We start from the raw sequence: 16505 nt of genomic DNA, 5'->3' as shown, positions 1-16505 counted from the left end.
CTGATACTTGAAATAACATACATTGTGAGCTGGGCCTCGATATCTGAGTTTAAAAAAAACGAATTTAAGTTCAGAGGGACAAATTTTCTCAAATACAAACTCGTAAATATAAGACTTACTCTCCAGTAAAATGGCAATGATCGTAAACTTTTTCATCATTTATAATAGACTTCTCACAAACGTGACATATATCAGCATAGAAAAAATCAAAGTCCTCTTCTTCAGTTAATGATCTTATTGGCAATGGATTGTTGTACATTCTATGTTAATCTAAGGCAACATCTTGCATTTATTTCACAAACCAAGTAGCTGGATTTTCACTGCTTTTAGATCTTTTTGTGTAGACAATGTATCGTAATTTTGCGTTATCAAAACTGCACTTTACATAATATCCAATACTTAATGCTTCCTGGTGTTGTATTGCTCGCTCATTGTTATGCACAGGTTTTTAATAAACACTCAAAGTCTGCGTGTGCTATAAATTATACACGATTTTTATTTATCTGATTTTCAAATTTTCAAATTTTATTATCATACCTCGGCAAGCTTATTTTACACTTACTTACTTAAACGCACTCCACGGTATGTGTTTTCAACATTTCATCAGTTGTAAAGTAATGAAGACAGTGGTCGCAAATATATATTTTATGTTGATGTTTTGTTAAAGAACTTCTAACCAACCTAGATAAGTCTTTACTATATACGTAGTGGTATTTTATATCATTATCAGCACTATTATCACCATCTTAGACTTCTTCTAAATATTCTCCTTTATCTTCTTCTACCTTATCTTCGTCCATTGCCTCAGCATTAAAAAAACTTTCTCTATCTTCTTCTACCTCATCTTTATCCATTGTCTCAGCATTAACGAAATCATCACGTTCTCCGTCAATATTTTTTTGTTTCTTTGATTTTCCCTGACTATACGTATTAATATAATAATTTTGTATAAGCATCAAATTAATATCTTTATCCTTTTTTTCTGCTGTCAAGTGAAGAAGTAAAGTTTTATAACTATTTTTACTTTTCCTAAAAAAATGCACGTTAATAGACACATTATTCTGTTTTTCAAATTTTGTAACTTGCTTAGGCTGTACTGGAAAGGTGATCCCCTCGCAACTATAACTGTTTTTGCCTTGTGTATAATTTGACAATCGTTGTGCATTCTTATTCACTGGATGTAAAGCTGACAAAATGGCCTAATTAAAGCATTGCTGATCTGCGCTCTGTACATTCACGCAAGCTTTTTTTCTCGATAGTAGTAGGGAGTTCTATGTAAGAACTACCACTTATTGCATTGTAGTTATTAACATTTACTACTAAATTTAAAATTGAGCGTAAATATCATCCAGAATCGCACTCCTGGAACTCTTCTATATCTGTAGAAATAGGCTTCTGGACATTTGTTTTAAACCATTCATGTAGGTCTGTCGTATCAAAAATGAAATCAGATTTAGTATTAAAATATTTAACTTCAACAGTCTCTGTATCATTTTTTACTGTCAAAAACTCTGCTGCTAATACTGTATTAATTTTTAAAGCATTTTGCTCGTCAAGAATTTCTCGCACTTTTAAAATGAATAATTTTTCCGCAGACTTAAGAAATTTTATTATATCTAAATGCCCACTATTTGTTATAACAGCCGTTCTTATGCGATTTTTAAAAGCACTATTAAGATCTTTCCATGTCACAAAATTATAATCATCTTGATTGTCTAATTTTTCATCGAGCCCTGACCGTTGCACTTCTAGAATTTCATAAAATGCTGCTAAAAACGTTGATAAAAGACACTTAATATTCAACAACTTATTTTCCACTGGCGATGACAATTTTACGGACAGCTTATAGTCAGAAATACTTTTAAGCACTATTTCACTATCATCAATAAAATCTCGTATCTCGGTCATATTATCACTATGCAGCAAGCGTTGATATTCTATTTGCGCTATTTCACAGAAAATCACGTAACGCTCCACGGCGTTGGCGTTAGCAAAATTCTCACGGAGTTGCTTCATTATACTTACAGCTCGCGTTAACGTACTCAAATGAACGACAAGCAGCTTGAACTTTTCTTTTATACTGATTTACCTCTGCGAAAGCGATACAAGTGATAACTAGTGGTGACTAGCAGTTGTATATAAAGAGATGACACATCGATAGAGGGGTTAGTTAACTAATAATCGTCACAACGTTAAGATAACGAAGTACGTGGTTGATGCTTAAGGCTTTAAAACCATGCACAACGAATTTATTTTTAAAGAGGTCGCTATTATACCTCTACAAGAAAATGCTACACCGTCAGTTTTTGTCTTTAAGCCCCCATATTCTTGGGCACAGCTCTTACCTTTGAACAAATGTGAAAATCGATGGTTGGAGTTTAATTACCACGGTCTTCGTTGGAGCTCAGGAGAAGTTCCCTACGAGGATCTAGCTACAACCTTTCGAGCCATTTTTAAAGAAGATGATGTTATTTACGTGAAAGGTCTTGAAAAAATCGAATGGTTGCGCCGTGTGCTATTTATTAGGTACATTACTCATAGTATGATTATACGCTTTACTAAATATGTGCATAGTATAATTATTTTTATAGATACATTTATGATATTAAGCAGTGTCCAACTTTAAAAAAAATCATTATGGATGGTATTGAATGCATCACCAATTTAATTCAGTTTATTGTGTTGTGAAGAATGCTACAGCTTTAAAAAAATGGATTTTAAAAGAGCAGCAACGACAAAACGATATTTTTTAATCAATGTATACCTAATACACAATACTTATGCAATAAATTAGTTCTTCATGAATCTATGTCAACTTTTTTCATTTATGTCTCCTTATTACTGCGCCGATTAAAATTACTTTATCGTATTAACTGACTCAATTCGTTGGCGAGGTACTGCGGTGAATAGGAGTAAGCCAAGCAATGTTGGGATACGCTTTCGGTTATAAAATGGTATAGACGTTCTCTGGCAACATGCATCACTCGATACACCCGCTCTTGAGAAAAAAATTTGATGCTGGTATATTATACGCCTAAATAAGAAGCGAAGAGTTATCGGCCACGGCTTACACATACGTGTATCCAAGCATGACTCGTTGCACCCGCTCTTGCTGAGAAAAAAAATATTACACTGGTACATTATACGCCTAAATAAGAAGCGAAAAGTCATCGGCCACGGCTAACACATCCGTATGGATAAAAAAAAATAGCTCCATTACTTGGCAAGGTACTGTGCGAGTAAGCCAACGTTGGTCGCAGTTAAACGGGATACGCGATCCACTACATTTACTGATAAGAAATACACCTTCATGCTTGATCATCTTCCTCTCGTGCTGTACGTTGAGCTTTTTACCCACACCTTTCAGACCCATCCTCATGACGTTGGAGCTTGATTCGCGGTCGAAAAGGAAGAGAGCTGTCAGTACCATCCAACGTCACAGCATCCGGAAGAGGCCCCCTTCCCCTGACGTTACCATCCGAGTAGTCCGCACCACCCACCACCCCTACTACCTTTACCGCCCGTGCCCCTCCTCCCATCGCCTGATCAGCCACTCCCACACTACCGCTTCTTCTCTACCACCCAATCAGCCTCTCCCCCACCACCACCTCTCCTCCACCGCCTCTTCTTCACCCAAAGCTATAGCTAGAGCCTCTCCTCCCATCACTACCTCAGGGGGGAGCTGAGGGGTGCCAGAACCATCATGGTTTACCTACTACTACAGTTTGTGGAAACATTTTAATACAAAGCAGTTAAAAAAAAGAGCTACCTCAACCAGGACTTGAACCTGGAACTCTCTTCTTCCCAGGAAAGTGCGTTACTAATTTTGCTATTGAGGTCTCTGTAAGCTGCCGTGGCAATCGTATGTTGGATGGGAAATGTCAATCAGTTTAATTACTTGCATGTTATACTTACCCATCGATAAATTAGAGTTAATTCCAATATACTTACGTACCATATGAACAAGGCGTCAGACTAAAAAATTTGAAGTATAAATTGTTAAAATTGAGAAGCGGAGTTATCAAGACCTCGATGGTTAAATAGGTAACATACTTTTCTGGCAAGAAAAGAGATTCAGGTTAAAGTCTGGGTAGAGGTGGCTTTTTTTTTAATTACTACGTATAACGATGTTCTTACAAACTGTAGTTTCAACTGAAAAATTCAAGTTTTTTTGGCAATCGTATGCTGGATGGAAAATATTGATAAGTTTAATTACTAGCATTCAATGCGTACCCGTCGATAAATTGGAGTATATTGTACTATTCTTACATACCAAATGAGCAAAGCGTTGGACTTAAATTGCCGTAAAAGCCTAAATCGTAGCAATGGAGGAAGGGAGTTGCTAAGATCTCGATAGTAAAACTGGTAACGCACTTCCCCGGCAAAAAAAGAGTTCCAGGTTCAAGTCCTGGTCGAGGAGGCACTTTTTTTAATTGCTACGTATGACAATGTTTTTTTAAACTATAGTTTAACGGAAAATTTTCAGTTGCCTTGGCAATCGAGTTTTACATGGGAAATGTCGATAAATTAAATTACTTGCATTTAATACTTACCCATCAATAAATTGGCGGAAATTCCTATATTTTGACATACCATTGTTAGGTTATGCTTGATAAATTGAAAACATTTAAAATTTTTCTTATAATAAGTAAATTTATACTACAACAGAATATAAATTAGAAGATCTTACAATTAAAATAATCAAATGTAATAATTATAAATAACTAACAAAAATTATATGTTTTTATAACCTTAACTTTTTATTGTTAAATAAAAAATCAGACTCATTGAAAATCATATTATAATTATTTGTGTTATAGTAATTGAGGTTTCATTTTACGTACGTTGATAAAGAAAGAAATATAAACAGAGGTTGATTATTGTTTTTTCAACTTATGATGTTGACTGATAAAAATGTGTATTTATAATAAATCAATTCCTTATATTAAGTTATTTAACAAAAATTATTCAGAGTAAAACAAAACACTTTTTTTTATCATAGACACTTAAAACCTCCAATTTTAAACCCGTTTTTATAAATTTCTCACGTTTGTCAGGGGTCCCGAAGCCCCACCTGGTTTTTATTTGTTTGTAAGTTAAAAAAATTAACTCTATCACAAAAATTGTTTCATAAATAATTATAAACAACTTTACATTATAATAGTAAGTTGTTTGTTTCGAAATATAACCATCATTTTCTGCGTCAAAGTTTCTTTAAAAAATATGTTTTTGTTAACTGAGGAAGTAATAATTACGATCGAAAATAAATCAATGTCTGTTATTTTGTACGTTTTATCGGGGGCGCAGTCTATCTCATACCTTTTTTTCTTGGATCATCTTGCTTGTTTGTATAGTACAAACAATTTTTAATTTTCATAAGTATGCATGGAGTGTGGATAAAAGATACTTATTTAAAATTATTGCAAATTATTTTAAGTTCCCTAGTGTTCTTTGTTAAATTATTAGTGAATAAAGTATACTGAATATTTACTTATATACTGAATTTCGTATTAGTTAGACCTCTTTCTACCTACATTACCCAGTACAATAAGCTATGAATATAAATACGTGTAACTAGGTAGTTAGCTGAAAAAAGCTTTCTACCTTCTTTAGCATTCGTTATCACCCCTGTGAGTATCAAATTTGAATTTATCAGAATTTTGAAGAAATAATTGATTGACAGTATTTGGTAGAAATAGACAGTTTTAACTAAACAAAATTTTTTGCAAGCCTTTGTATTAAGTGGTAGGAAATTTTGAAAATCTTAAAGTAATGGCTTAAGTTAGTTAGTGCTTCACTTATTTTAAGTAAATTAGCCAAAAAATTTTTTTTTCATAAAAAAAAAATTAAGTTTCTGAAAAATAATTGCCTTGGAATTTTTAACTTTTCTGAACGTAAATCCTCTTTAATTTTTAATTATGTTAAAGGTAGCAATTGGAATACTAAGAAGGTGAGAATACATTTTTTTTTATGTATTATCAAGATAACAAAGATATGTTGAAAAAGAGAAACTAAGTTTCCATTTCTGAATATTTTCGTCACAATGCTAGTACTGTTAATGTTTTTTTAGAGAAAACTTGTAGAACTTATTGGAACGAGTTCAAAAGTCTTAATTAAAATAATACGCTTTTCTTATGGTGTAAGTAGACAATATGAGAACAAATTTTTTTTTACAAATTTCATTTATCAAATGAGTGATTTTTAAGTAGCAGCTAAGTGGCCTTTTTTTCAACCTCAAATTTAAAAAGGACCATGTGATAGAGTAGGCAAAACATTTAAACGACTTTGTACTAGAGCTAGCCTTTGTACTAGCCTTTCAAGAATAAATTGTTCTATCCTCACACTAAAAGTTGTTCAACTAAACGTCTGAAGTTCTAGCAAAGATAACGTGTCGCTATTTGACTTATACTGATTAGGGACGGAAGGAAAAAGCGATCATCAACGCGTTTTCAGAAAACTGTAATGATAAATGGTGCTGACGTGCATCATTCTTTTGTTCCATTAACGTATTGTATTATAGTACAGAATAGTACACTATACATCCATGAGAAACGCACATGTATACGCGCGTGTCTGTAAGAACTCGTGGGTCAGTCGTGCTACTGTAAAAGCTTATTCATGCCTACCTTTTAAGTGTTACATTGCTTCCCCGACTAACTTTAAGATAAGACTCTTTGACCTCTTAGCTACACGCATGTATTAAAAATGAACACATGTGAACGCACATTTATAAGCTCGCGTGCGTTTTAATATTTTTCGAGTAATCATGTATGTGGACGATAGTAAATAAGATCTAGTAAGCGAATAAAGTTAAAAATTTCAAGTAAGAACATTTTATACCTGTAATTATATATTTTGAATCAAAAACTCAATATAAATATTTTTTTACAATTATACGTGGTATTAATGGCTTAAAATATTATGTTAATAAATTTTAATAACGACAAAAATTTAAACCTAATCCGTGGAATCGTAATAGCTTTAATAAGTCACTAAAAATTTTTCACAGGTCAAGCAAGAACAAACAATGCATTCTTATTTCTTTAATATATCATATCCATGTTTTATAAGATTAGAGCGAATATGTTGGGAATTATAGTTTCCCTTGACTTGAAGTTAAGATGTCTCAACTTGCTTTTTCATAAGTGATTTTGAGCTATTTTTATCCTCTCATTCTTTACTAAAGCTTTCATATTTTGGTTTGCTCAAGTACGGACCAATGCTTTTTTATGTTGACTGATCAATCATTACAGAAAAACTTACACTTTCATGTGTCTGGTATGGTTTAATGATACTGTTGACCAAAAAGCAGAGACATAATTGAGCTTGATAAGTTTTACTAAGTGCATAAAACTTCTTTTTTCGTATACTTTTTGTGCCTCATAAGTACCACGCTTTAAGGCCTTTTTTGATTATCCCGTACTAAAAATATCACGTTATGGCCTTATAAACTGCGAAACTGATACTCACATCACTGCATGGATAAGAATCACAGTACATTTTATAATAGATTCCAACTGCATGGCAGTATTCTCTTTATTAACGTATGTTCAGTAAGCATTTTATGCTACAGGATACAAGTGCTGCTTTAATTTTCTGATGAAACAATAAGCCATAAACCAGCGAAGTCTATGCAGCTTCCTCAACTGATGATCTTTGTTTCGATAAACATCTATAGATAAGGTAGACAAATTTAAGGGGGCTGCACAATCCAATAACTGATGGCTGACGTCCTAAAATACACAATAGCCATTTCTTTTAGTAAAAACTCTGGAGGAGTTTTAAGAAAACCTTCAATTTAACTATGATATAACATGACAAGTGTCTGACACCTTATGCCTCCTGTTATCTACACTCTTCTTAAACGCTCTTTAATTTATCCTGTGATCTTTATTTAGGGCACTGTTTTGTTCAATGATTGGGGATCACGTCAAATATCCTGCAAGCTCAAATTCCTGGTTGTTGAGTTGCATGTTCCCATATTTTGTTTGTTAAAACTGTTTTCTCTATAATTATATGCGATTATCGTGGTGGCCATACTGGTTGTTCTGCCTGTTACGATAAACGTCTTTTCTGTGATCGTATATATTATAATTATGACCTTCTCTTCTGTTACTATAATAATTTTTATTATAGTTAATGTTGTTATTATTGCTAGTATGTTTTATTCCCTCGCAGCAGTTGCCTCAATTATAAGGGATTTTACGATACTTTCCTTAATGTCTATCAAAGTTCCTATCATTTTCATACCAATGGTAACAATTACTGTAGGCCATTTTTTTATCGTACCACGCTTGTTTATCTACTTTTTTCTTGGGTTTCTTGTCAACGTAAGAATTTTTTACTATTCCTTTTTTTGCATCCTGCCACAATTTTCCACACCCACTAATAGAATGTGCATCATGATCTCAGCAATACGAAAAATATCTTGTATCATTCATACCATTTTACTCGTCCGTATCTGACTTCTCGACAAACGCATCTCTACCGATAAGGCCCACCATGCCATTACACTATCTTTCTGCGTTATTTGCTCAAAATATTCTCTTTTGTTCTATAATTGATCGGCAAAGCCTTAATTCGTCATAAACAGTAATAGCTGCTTCAATAGCATCCTCGAACATCTTTGGCTAGAACCCCACGACGTTCCAGTTATACGGAGCCTTTAAGCCATAAGAAAGCTGTTTCACTGGCTCGCCGTCTGATCTATTTTTTATCTTAGCTTCTTTATTGACCTGCGGCAAGTACGAATTCACCTCATGTGCCATCATGATCCCGTTGTGCAACCGCTGAACTCACCTGCAATATTCCATGATTTGTTTATCGTTCTGTTGCGTAACTGTCTTAAGCTCTGCCTAAAGTGTTTTTACTCCTCCTATGTTACTGAATCCCTGAGAGAGAGAGCTGACAGAAGTGCGTCAATGGAGTTTAATAATGATAATCACGTGTGGAATTGATCGTCCACTATGCCATGCAATTTTCTTTCCAAAGCCCTATAAAATATCTCTTATATTAGGCAAATATTGTTGGCTACACCATCTTAATCATTTGTTTAAATAAGGGAGACTGCACGGGGTCTTCATTATACAGCGGTATGCCGTTTACCTCGTTGTTTAAGTAGGCTAATATATTAAAATTTATGCCTGAAGCCAATGGTATATCTGCTTGCTGCCTAGTGTTAGGAAAAAATTGCATAGTTTGATGCTAAGGATCATCCCGTATGTTACCCTGTATTCTCTAAAAAAAACTCTAACTATTAATCTATCGGTGGTTTGGTTAGTGGGTCAAACGAAGGAAAAAGATATTTTCTATTCACGCACATGTGATGATAATTTTCTTCGTATCCAAAATTATTCTATCTATCTTATTGTTTGATGTAAAGTTATTATAATTTGTATTATTTTGATGCAGAGGTGACCAGTCGCAGAATGGGACGAAAGGTTTTTCAACACTTGTAATTTCTTGTTCTAACCCTTTTGGTATACTTTTTCAGAGAACTTGTTTTGCCTAACCCTTCCATATTTACTTGATCATGTATTTTGTCTACCACTTAATTTTCTTTAATCCCATTCTCCTTTAATACTAGTTTTTTTGGTCCAGTTTCTAGCACCTCTATTTCTGCTGTATTATTTATTGCCTCTACAAAATTTGAACTAGGATTTTTCTTACAATAAATTGTTGGTTTCATATTTTTAAATATCCTTAGCATAAGAACTTGACTTTTCTTATCCATCTGTTCCTAGAGTGCATACGTTTCGTGCTCCCGTGTCCCCGCGTCATGTTCAAGCAAAGCGGTATCTGAATTTTTCTGCGTTATCAAAAACCTCTTGTTTAAATTATCCCTTGCGTTGTCTATTTCATCCTTGTAGTTGGACAATGTTATTATTTCCTTTTTTTTTATTACTTTTGATAGAGTGATGTAAGCTTGATTATGTGAGTCAAGCTTAGACTACGCACGAAGGAATAAAAAACAGAAAAAAGAGATTAGATAGAAAAAATTCTATTTTATTTTCTATTCTGTATCGATATTTTGTGGGCTCCTAGAACGAGCGAAACTAGCCATGTAAGGTTTGCTCATTTTTATATTTCTTTGAACGTCCTTCTCTTTCTGAAACGATCCTGAGGAACAATAAGTATGTATAATTGGGAAGGTACAAACAATTCTTACTTATTTTGAGGCAAGGGACGAAATGATCAGCGTCAATATAACACTAGTCATTTTCTTTATAACGGTCCTTTTTAAAATGGTTATTGATCCTCGTTCTTCCTTACTCACCAGAAAATACAAGTAATCGCCTTAAATTTTTTGGGCTTGTTGTTGCACTGCACTTAATGTGCTTCCCGATAGTTGCCCAAAAATTTCAAAATATCACGGTTCAAAATGAAAAAAAAGAATTCATTTTTGCAACGAAGCCTACCCCAGCACCAAAACTGTTACGTTGGATTCTGAAGGCTCGAGGTGCTTAATTGGTATTATTAACTTACCTCAAATTTTTCAAAATTTTCGCTTAGTAGCTGCAGTATAAGAAACTGATTATTTATGTTTTTGGTAGCAAAGAGTAAGCTCTTTTTTTTATTAGCTTTACTTCTTAGTGTTGGTTAATCGTATGCTCTTACTTATAGCATAATATAATTACCAATTTTTTAACAACTCTTTTAGATAATACGTGGCTCAGGTCTCTTAAACACCACAAACTACTGCTTAAACAGTGGTTAAAGACAAGATAAATAACTCCCCGTCTTGATTCCTAATCTTTTTCTCTGGTCTATAGCTTAAGCAGTGAGGTCATTAAGTTTTATTTTTATCATGGTTTATTATTTAATGTATCAATTGATGTCTACATGTTGATTTAATTTTATTACTTCCAGTCATGAGAGACATAAGAATTATTTTGTCAGAGAACGTACTTTTGTCTCAGGAGTTTATTATTATTTCTAATAATTAGGAAACCTTATTGAAAGTATAAAAAAAAAATTCATTTGTTTGTCTTAGTACTACAAAAAAATGACATGCAGTTATACTTCTGCATTTGTCAATATAATTAACCAAGAACTAATTGTTAAATTTTGTAATCACAACAAAGACTGCTGGATCAAGATACTGCTGACAATCTGAGAATCCTCGAGGTGCAATAATCCATATTTAGTTCAAGTCTTACTCGGACAAAAAAATTGATATTCTCACATTTTTTAAATCATCTAAGTCGTTAAGGAATCTCTTCACATCTGCAGCACTTCAGAAGCTAGATAGTTTATTATTATTAAAACCAATATACGATACATAACTCAAGAAAACTACCTTTTACTTGAAAAAATTTAAAGTTTTAAAGCTACGCTTTTTATGGGATGTCTGGGATTTTGGCTTGGTAAATGATTTACTAATAACTGTCGTAATTTTGCGACATGATCACGTAGTCTCCCTCTTCTATAACCTTCAGTTTCTGTCAATTGTACCTGTACATGAATAGTACAGTGCTGCTGCTTCTGGCTAGTGAGCTGCTCGCTGAGCTGGCCTCTGTATGTATATATGCTACACTGATATTTATAACTTAGCCAACGCGTACAAACATGTCAACATATGCATGCTGCAACAGGGCAGCTACTGCAGCTATTGCTTATTCTTACTGGTAAAAAATACATACCTACATGGAGAGAAATTCGTAGCAAAATAAAATACTTAACTAAAATATCCTGATTCATCATCAAGCACGTGCATGCACGAATAATCACAGGTAAATGTATCCATTGTACCTAAATAATAGTGTATATCGTAGTACAGCATCTGTTTGACCACGTGGGACTGGACAGATGTTGTTTTAGCTATACTTATATACATACATCTACATTGGTTTCTCCTTACTGCATTAGTAAATGTCTGCTTTACAGATTTCTCTCGTGTCATTCCTATTAGATAAGAATTTTTGTAAATTTTATTATTATAATTTCATTTCTTGCAATGAAAAATGTATGCCTACGTATTTGATAATAAACTGTTAAATATTTGTTCTAAGAATGTGTGCGTAAGTGCATAGATAGGTTTGTATGGGCAGGTGCGTATGCTTTGGCATGTATATATTCGTGTGTATTTACAGACATCAAAATTAATGTCAGATTATCCACTGCCACATACTTAAGGCAGCTTCGCTTTTGTCAGGAGTCCCAAGGCTCTTACCCTTAGTGTCCATCTAAGTTTAGAACAAGAATTGACAGAAGCAAGTTACTAAAATCATATACATCACTATTTACTGACTAATAGGTAATACAAATGCATAATGCGAGAAAACATTTTATACAAGTAAGAGTGTATGCATTTATTTTGTAGATCAATCTTGCTACAGCTATTTTTTTGTTCTCATAACAGTATACAAATACCTATTATATAGGCTTTTTACCATATGTGAGTAGTGCCTTAATTCATTAGTAGTATATAAATAGTGCATAGTGACAGTGCACCCAGATGCAAAAGCCTTTTCATTTTGCTACAAAATTAGTAGTAGCTGAAAGTGGTCATAAAAATCATACCTTACTTGATATACATTAAAACATTTACGTAAAGGTCGGATGTCTGTTCATAATTTTTTAAAGATATCAATGTATAACAACTAAACTTTTTTTTACATGTATTTGTAACTTAAGATAAAATCACAATTACATAAGCTTTGCAAAATACATTTTTCATTAATTAAATATTTTCTTAGCCATAACATTTTTCTGACAATAACTTTACATATTTTGAGTGTTATCATTAACGACACAATAGTTTCCTTTTTTTCTAGATTATTGCGAAACAAATGGGTGTGAACACACAAATATTTTCATCTCTCTGGAAGGATAAAGCAATAATTGAATCTAATATAGCAGTATTACACAGTTTTCAGGTGAGAAATTGTTGATAAATTTTTTAAACTATAGCTATTTTTGAATAATGACGAAGATGATGACTATTGAAAATTTTGCCAAAAAAAGAATTGTGAAAAACAAATTTACTCTTATAAATGGTAGAAAAATATGTTTTTCTAATAAGCATAGTAAGAAATATCCTTGGTAACTAATACAATAGAATTAAGATTATTTACAAGATAAGAAAATATAATCATTAAAGTAGATTAATCGCATAGTGTAGTATTCGGATGCCCTGTTATTTTGATTTCTTTTGTATTACAAGGTTCTTAAATATTTTTCAGACCTTACTCTTTTACAGCTTTTAATAAGTAATTTTTTATTTTTGCACGCATTGATCATTTTTATTTAATTTATTGTAAAAGAGACGTGACTAAAGCTTCACTGAAAAAATTTGTTAAGAAACTTCTATGAAGCTCTTAAAGAGACATCTTTTTGACTGTTCCTTAGTTATCATAGACGACTCTGCAAAAGATGGTCCAATATTTGTTATGAAACTGTAGTTAATTATATGTTTACCGAACCTGATCTAAAAATTGTTTATTTTACGAAAGCTGATATAAATAAAGACGTAAGCCAATTAGTATGCTATGATCATGCTGAGAACTCGCACACACTTGTGAGCAGACAGATTCTGATTGGCCAAGCATTTGCATTACGCTTAAACATCTAAAACTTGGAGATACAGCCCGCAAACATAGAAAACATTAAATTTAAATACATATCTCCTGATAACCCAGACGACTTAAGGAGTTACTATGCAATTAAGAGTAAAATGCGAGTTGTCACTGATTCGCAATAAATTCTTTTAACCACTTAAATAAAGAACATGGTATTAAAGTTAAGTCGTATCCATAATCACTTGAATCCCAAGCAGCTCATTTCCAGAAACTCACTGCGCTTACTTTTCTGCGGTTTTTTTTATTTACTAAATCAACAAAATTTAAAACCGCTTGTTCCCAACAATTCAATGCACTTATTTGTCCGTACCTTCTTTTGTTCCCTAAATAAAAAACATCCCAAACCAACAATCTTCGATGATCCAATGCGTTTGCTTGCCCATACTTTTACCAAAATAAACGAGATCCCAAGCAACTTATTCCAAGGTACATAGTGTGATCATATATCTTGATTTATTAATTATTAAAATACAAGCAAAAACTCTACATGCTTATTTTCGTAGTCCCGGCGTGCTAGCATGCCCACACTTAAAAGCTTTTACTTCATAATTCAGAAAAAGTAAAACAGCTACGTACATACAATTTATGCAAAATAAAATTAAAAATTCAATCAACAAAAAATTTCACGAGTAAGGGCTTAGCACCGGTTAATACTATGAACTGTGGGGACTAGACGCATGGGGCCATGACCGGGGGCGAAAAAGCGCTAAAACGCTCGAAAACAAGCAGCAGTTTTGGCAGCATGGAAAAGGAAAAAGGAGAACAAGGCAGGGGTCAGAGAGCGAGAACGGGAGCAGCATTAAGAAGAAGAGCTTCCTTTAGAGCAGATTGACTAGTTCCAAAAATCTGGACGTCTGATAACCGTCTGTTATTTTCTTTTCTGATCACTCTCAAAAAGCCAAAGAACATGGACTACAAGCCTTTCACCTCTGCTCGGCTCCCTCTTACTCGTATTGGGAAGTAGAAGGGGTCGTTTAATCTAGCGGATTAAACGAGTTCGAGAATTATCTTCCTGATAATTCCTCGTCGCTAAAGCAGTAAATCTCTTGTGGTGGCTTCCTTGACGTAATTGTCTTAGTTTGCTAATTGAACTATCCATCGTTCCTAAATTTTATTAAGATTCTTTGTATTATTGTCGCACCATGCCGTCTAGCTGACACAACTTGTTGATTCAATGGCGTGTCAACAACTAAGTTTTTTTTTGATATATATTACAATTATTGATCAAAAGAGATTGATCAGTCCAAAAATATACATGTAGCAAAGGGATCAATGTCAATGTTTAATCGTTGATAGTTTGGGTAAAGAAAATATTAACCCAAAAGATCTTGTATTCGAACATAGTTTTAGCTTATTCTTCTTTTATGCGATTGGTACGGCTGAGGTGAAAATAGTGCCAGAACTTATTATACACTTACTTTCTAAACTGATTACAGTTTTGGTTTATTAATGTATATGGAGAACTATATCAAGTTTCAGTATATCATGTTAGACCCACGTTAGAATGGGTATTTTTTAAAATAATTTATTCGTTTATCGATACAAAACAAGAGATTATTTTGGCTTTAATAACGAATTTGATTCTAATTTAAAGCGTTGATTTAATATGTTGATTTAAAAAAATGATACTCACCTATTAACAAATGAATTATGTATTCTTACATTAAGTTTTTTTTCAGTTCTCGAAAAGTTTGTAATTCAGTTGTGTTTCAACAAATTTCCATTGTAACGTTTTATTTTCTGTAAGCTAAGACCGTCACCACTGTATTCAGCTACATTCGATATATTGTCATACTAAATTATACATTTAAATATATTTAATAATTATTTTGCAATCACTTTGTATTTCTTTTGTGCACCTAACCTTCCTGGTCTCAATCATATATTTATTCCCCTAGAATAAATAAATGCATGTCGTTCCGAATGATCAAACCACCCTCCCCCCTTCCTTGAAAATATTGGTACTTGCAGAACATATTTCCATTTTTAGATCTTCTGGTCATGTTATTTGTAAGCTTAGTTGGATAACCACTTGGATTTTAACCCGAAGATTTTTAGTTTAGAAATCAATTTCATTTTTTTTTTTTTATATTTCAAAATATTCTAATATTCATTTAGTTATTAATTACTAACTAGAAAAAAGCGTAGTTGCTTAAAAGCCTTATTTCAGTAACACTATATTTGCAGTTCGCATGTTTTTAAATATACTGATCAATCTTATCTGGTAACAATTTATTGCCAAGTACAATATATACTCCACTGTCTACACATAATAAGATTTTATAAGCTTAAAAAGTTTTAAGGAGCTTATACCCAGCGACCAGATGTGCTGTGTGGTTCACATGATTTTTTATCGGATAAATTAACAACAAGTCATATTATGACCAGTAATCTAAAATACTAGCTTAGGCCATGCTATCTTTCTTGACTTAGCATTTGAAATTTCGTGCACCTCTGTACAAGTAATTGAAAGTGCTCGCTTGGATGCATTTTTGCTTATTAACTAAGTATTGAGCAGCTCAAGAGCCAAATTTCTCGTTACTTGAATCTGTTGCATGTCTGCGTTCTTATTTGTCTCAGAAATACACTTATAAGGAACATGATAGTTACAAAAATAATTGTATGAGAAGTATTAAAAGTTTTTTCAGTTAATCTATAACGTTAATAGTGTGTTCAATTGTTCCTCAGTATGTTGAGGTTTGTTGCCTTTTTACATGTTAATATTGATAAGACAGATTTTCACATCACCCCAAAGGTACAGTCAATAACTGAGTATTTATTAAAGCTATTGCGTATTTTACTAAAGTATAATAAAAGATAGATCGAAGTTGACAAAGCTAATTCTTTAATTCATTAATGATTAGGCTACTAAGCTTCTGTTATTACCAGACTTGGTAGGCATGTGGTCTTAACTGTTTTATTTCA

At 32.9% G+C, this 16505-nt stretch overlaps 1 protein-coding gene across 1 annotated transcript in view; it reads left to right on the top strand.

Moving 5' to 3' along the window:
* Nos (Nitric oxide synthase) overlaps positions 1-16505 on the top strand; it is a 2633257-nt gene that overhangs the window by 718524 nt on the left and 1898228 nt on the right. Inside the window, exon 8 of the mRNA XM_089593752.1 lies at positions 12777-12878. Coding sequence (XP_089449878.1) covers positions 12777-12878 — 102 coding nt within the window. The remainder of the gene's footprint in view (positions 1-12776; positions 12879-16505) is intronic.

Source organism: Copidosoma floridanum, unplaced genomic scaffold (assembly GCF_036245765.1).
Source record: "Copidosoma floridanum isolate Cflo_tuat_1 unplaced genomic scaffold, Cflo_Japanese_pri ptg000020l, whole genome shotgun sequence".
Lineage (NCBI taxonomy): Eukaryota > Metazoa > Arthropoda > Insecta > Hymenoptera > Encyrtidae > Copidosoma > Copidosoma floridanum.
The sequence above is the reverse complement of the archived record's forward strand: the minus strand, read 5'-3'. Positions and strand labels throughout refer to the sequence as shown.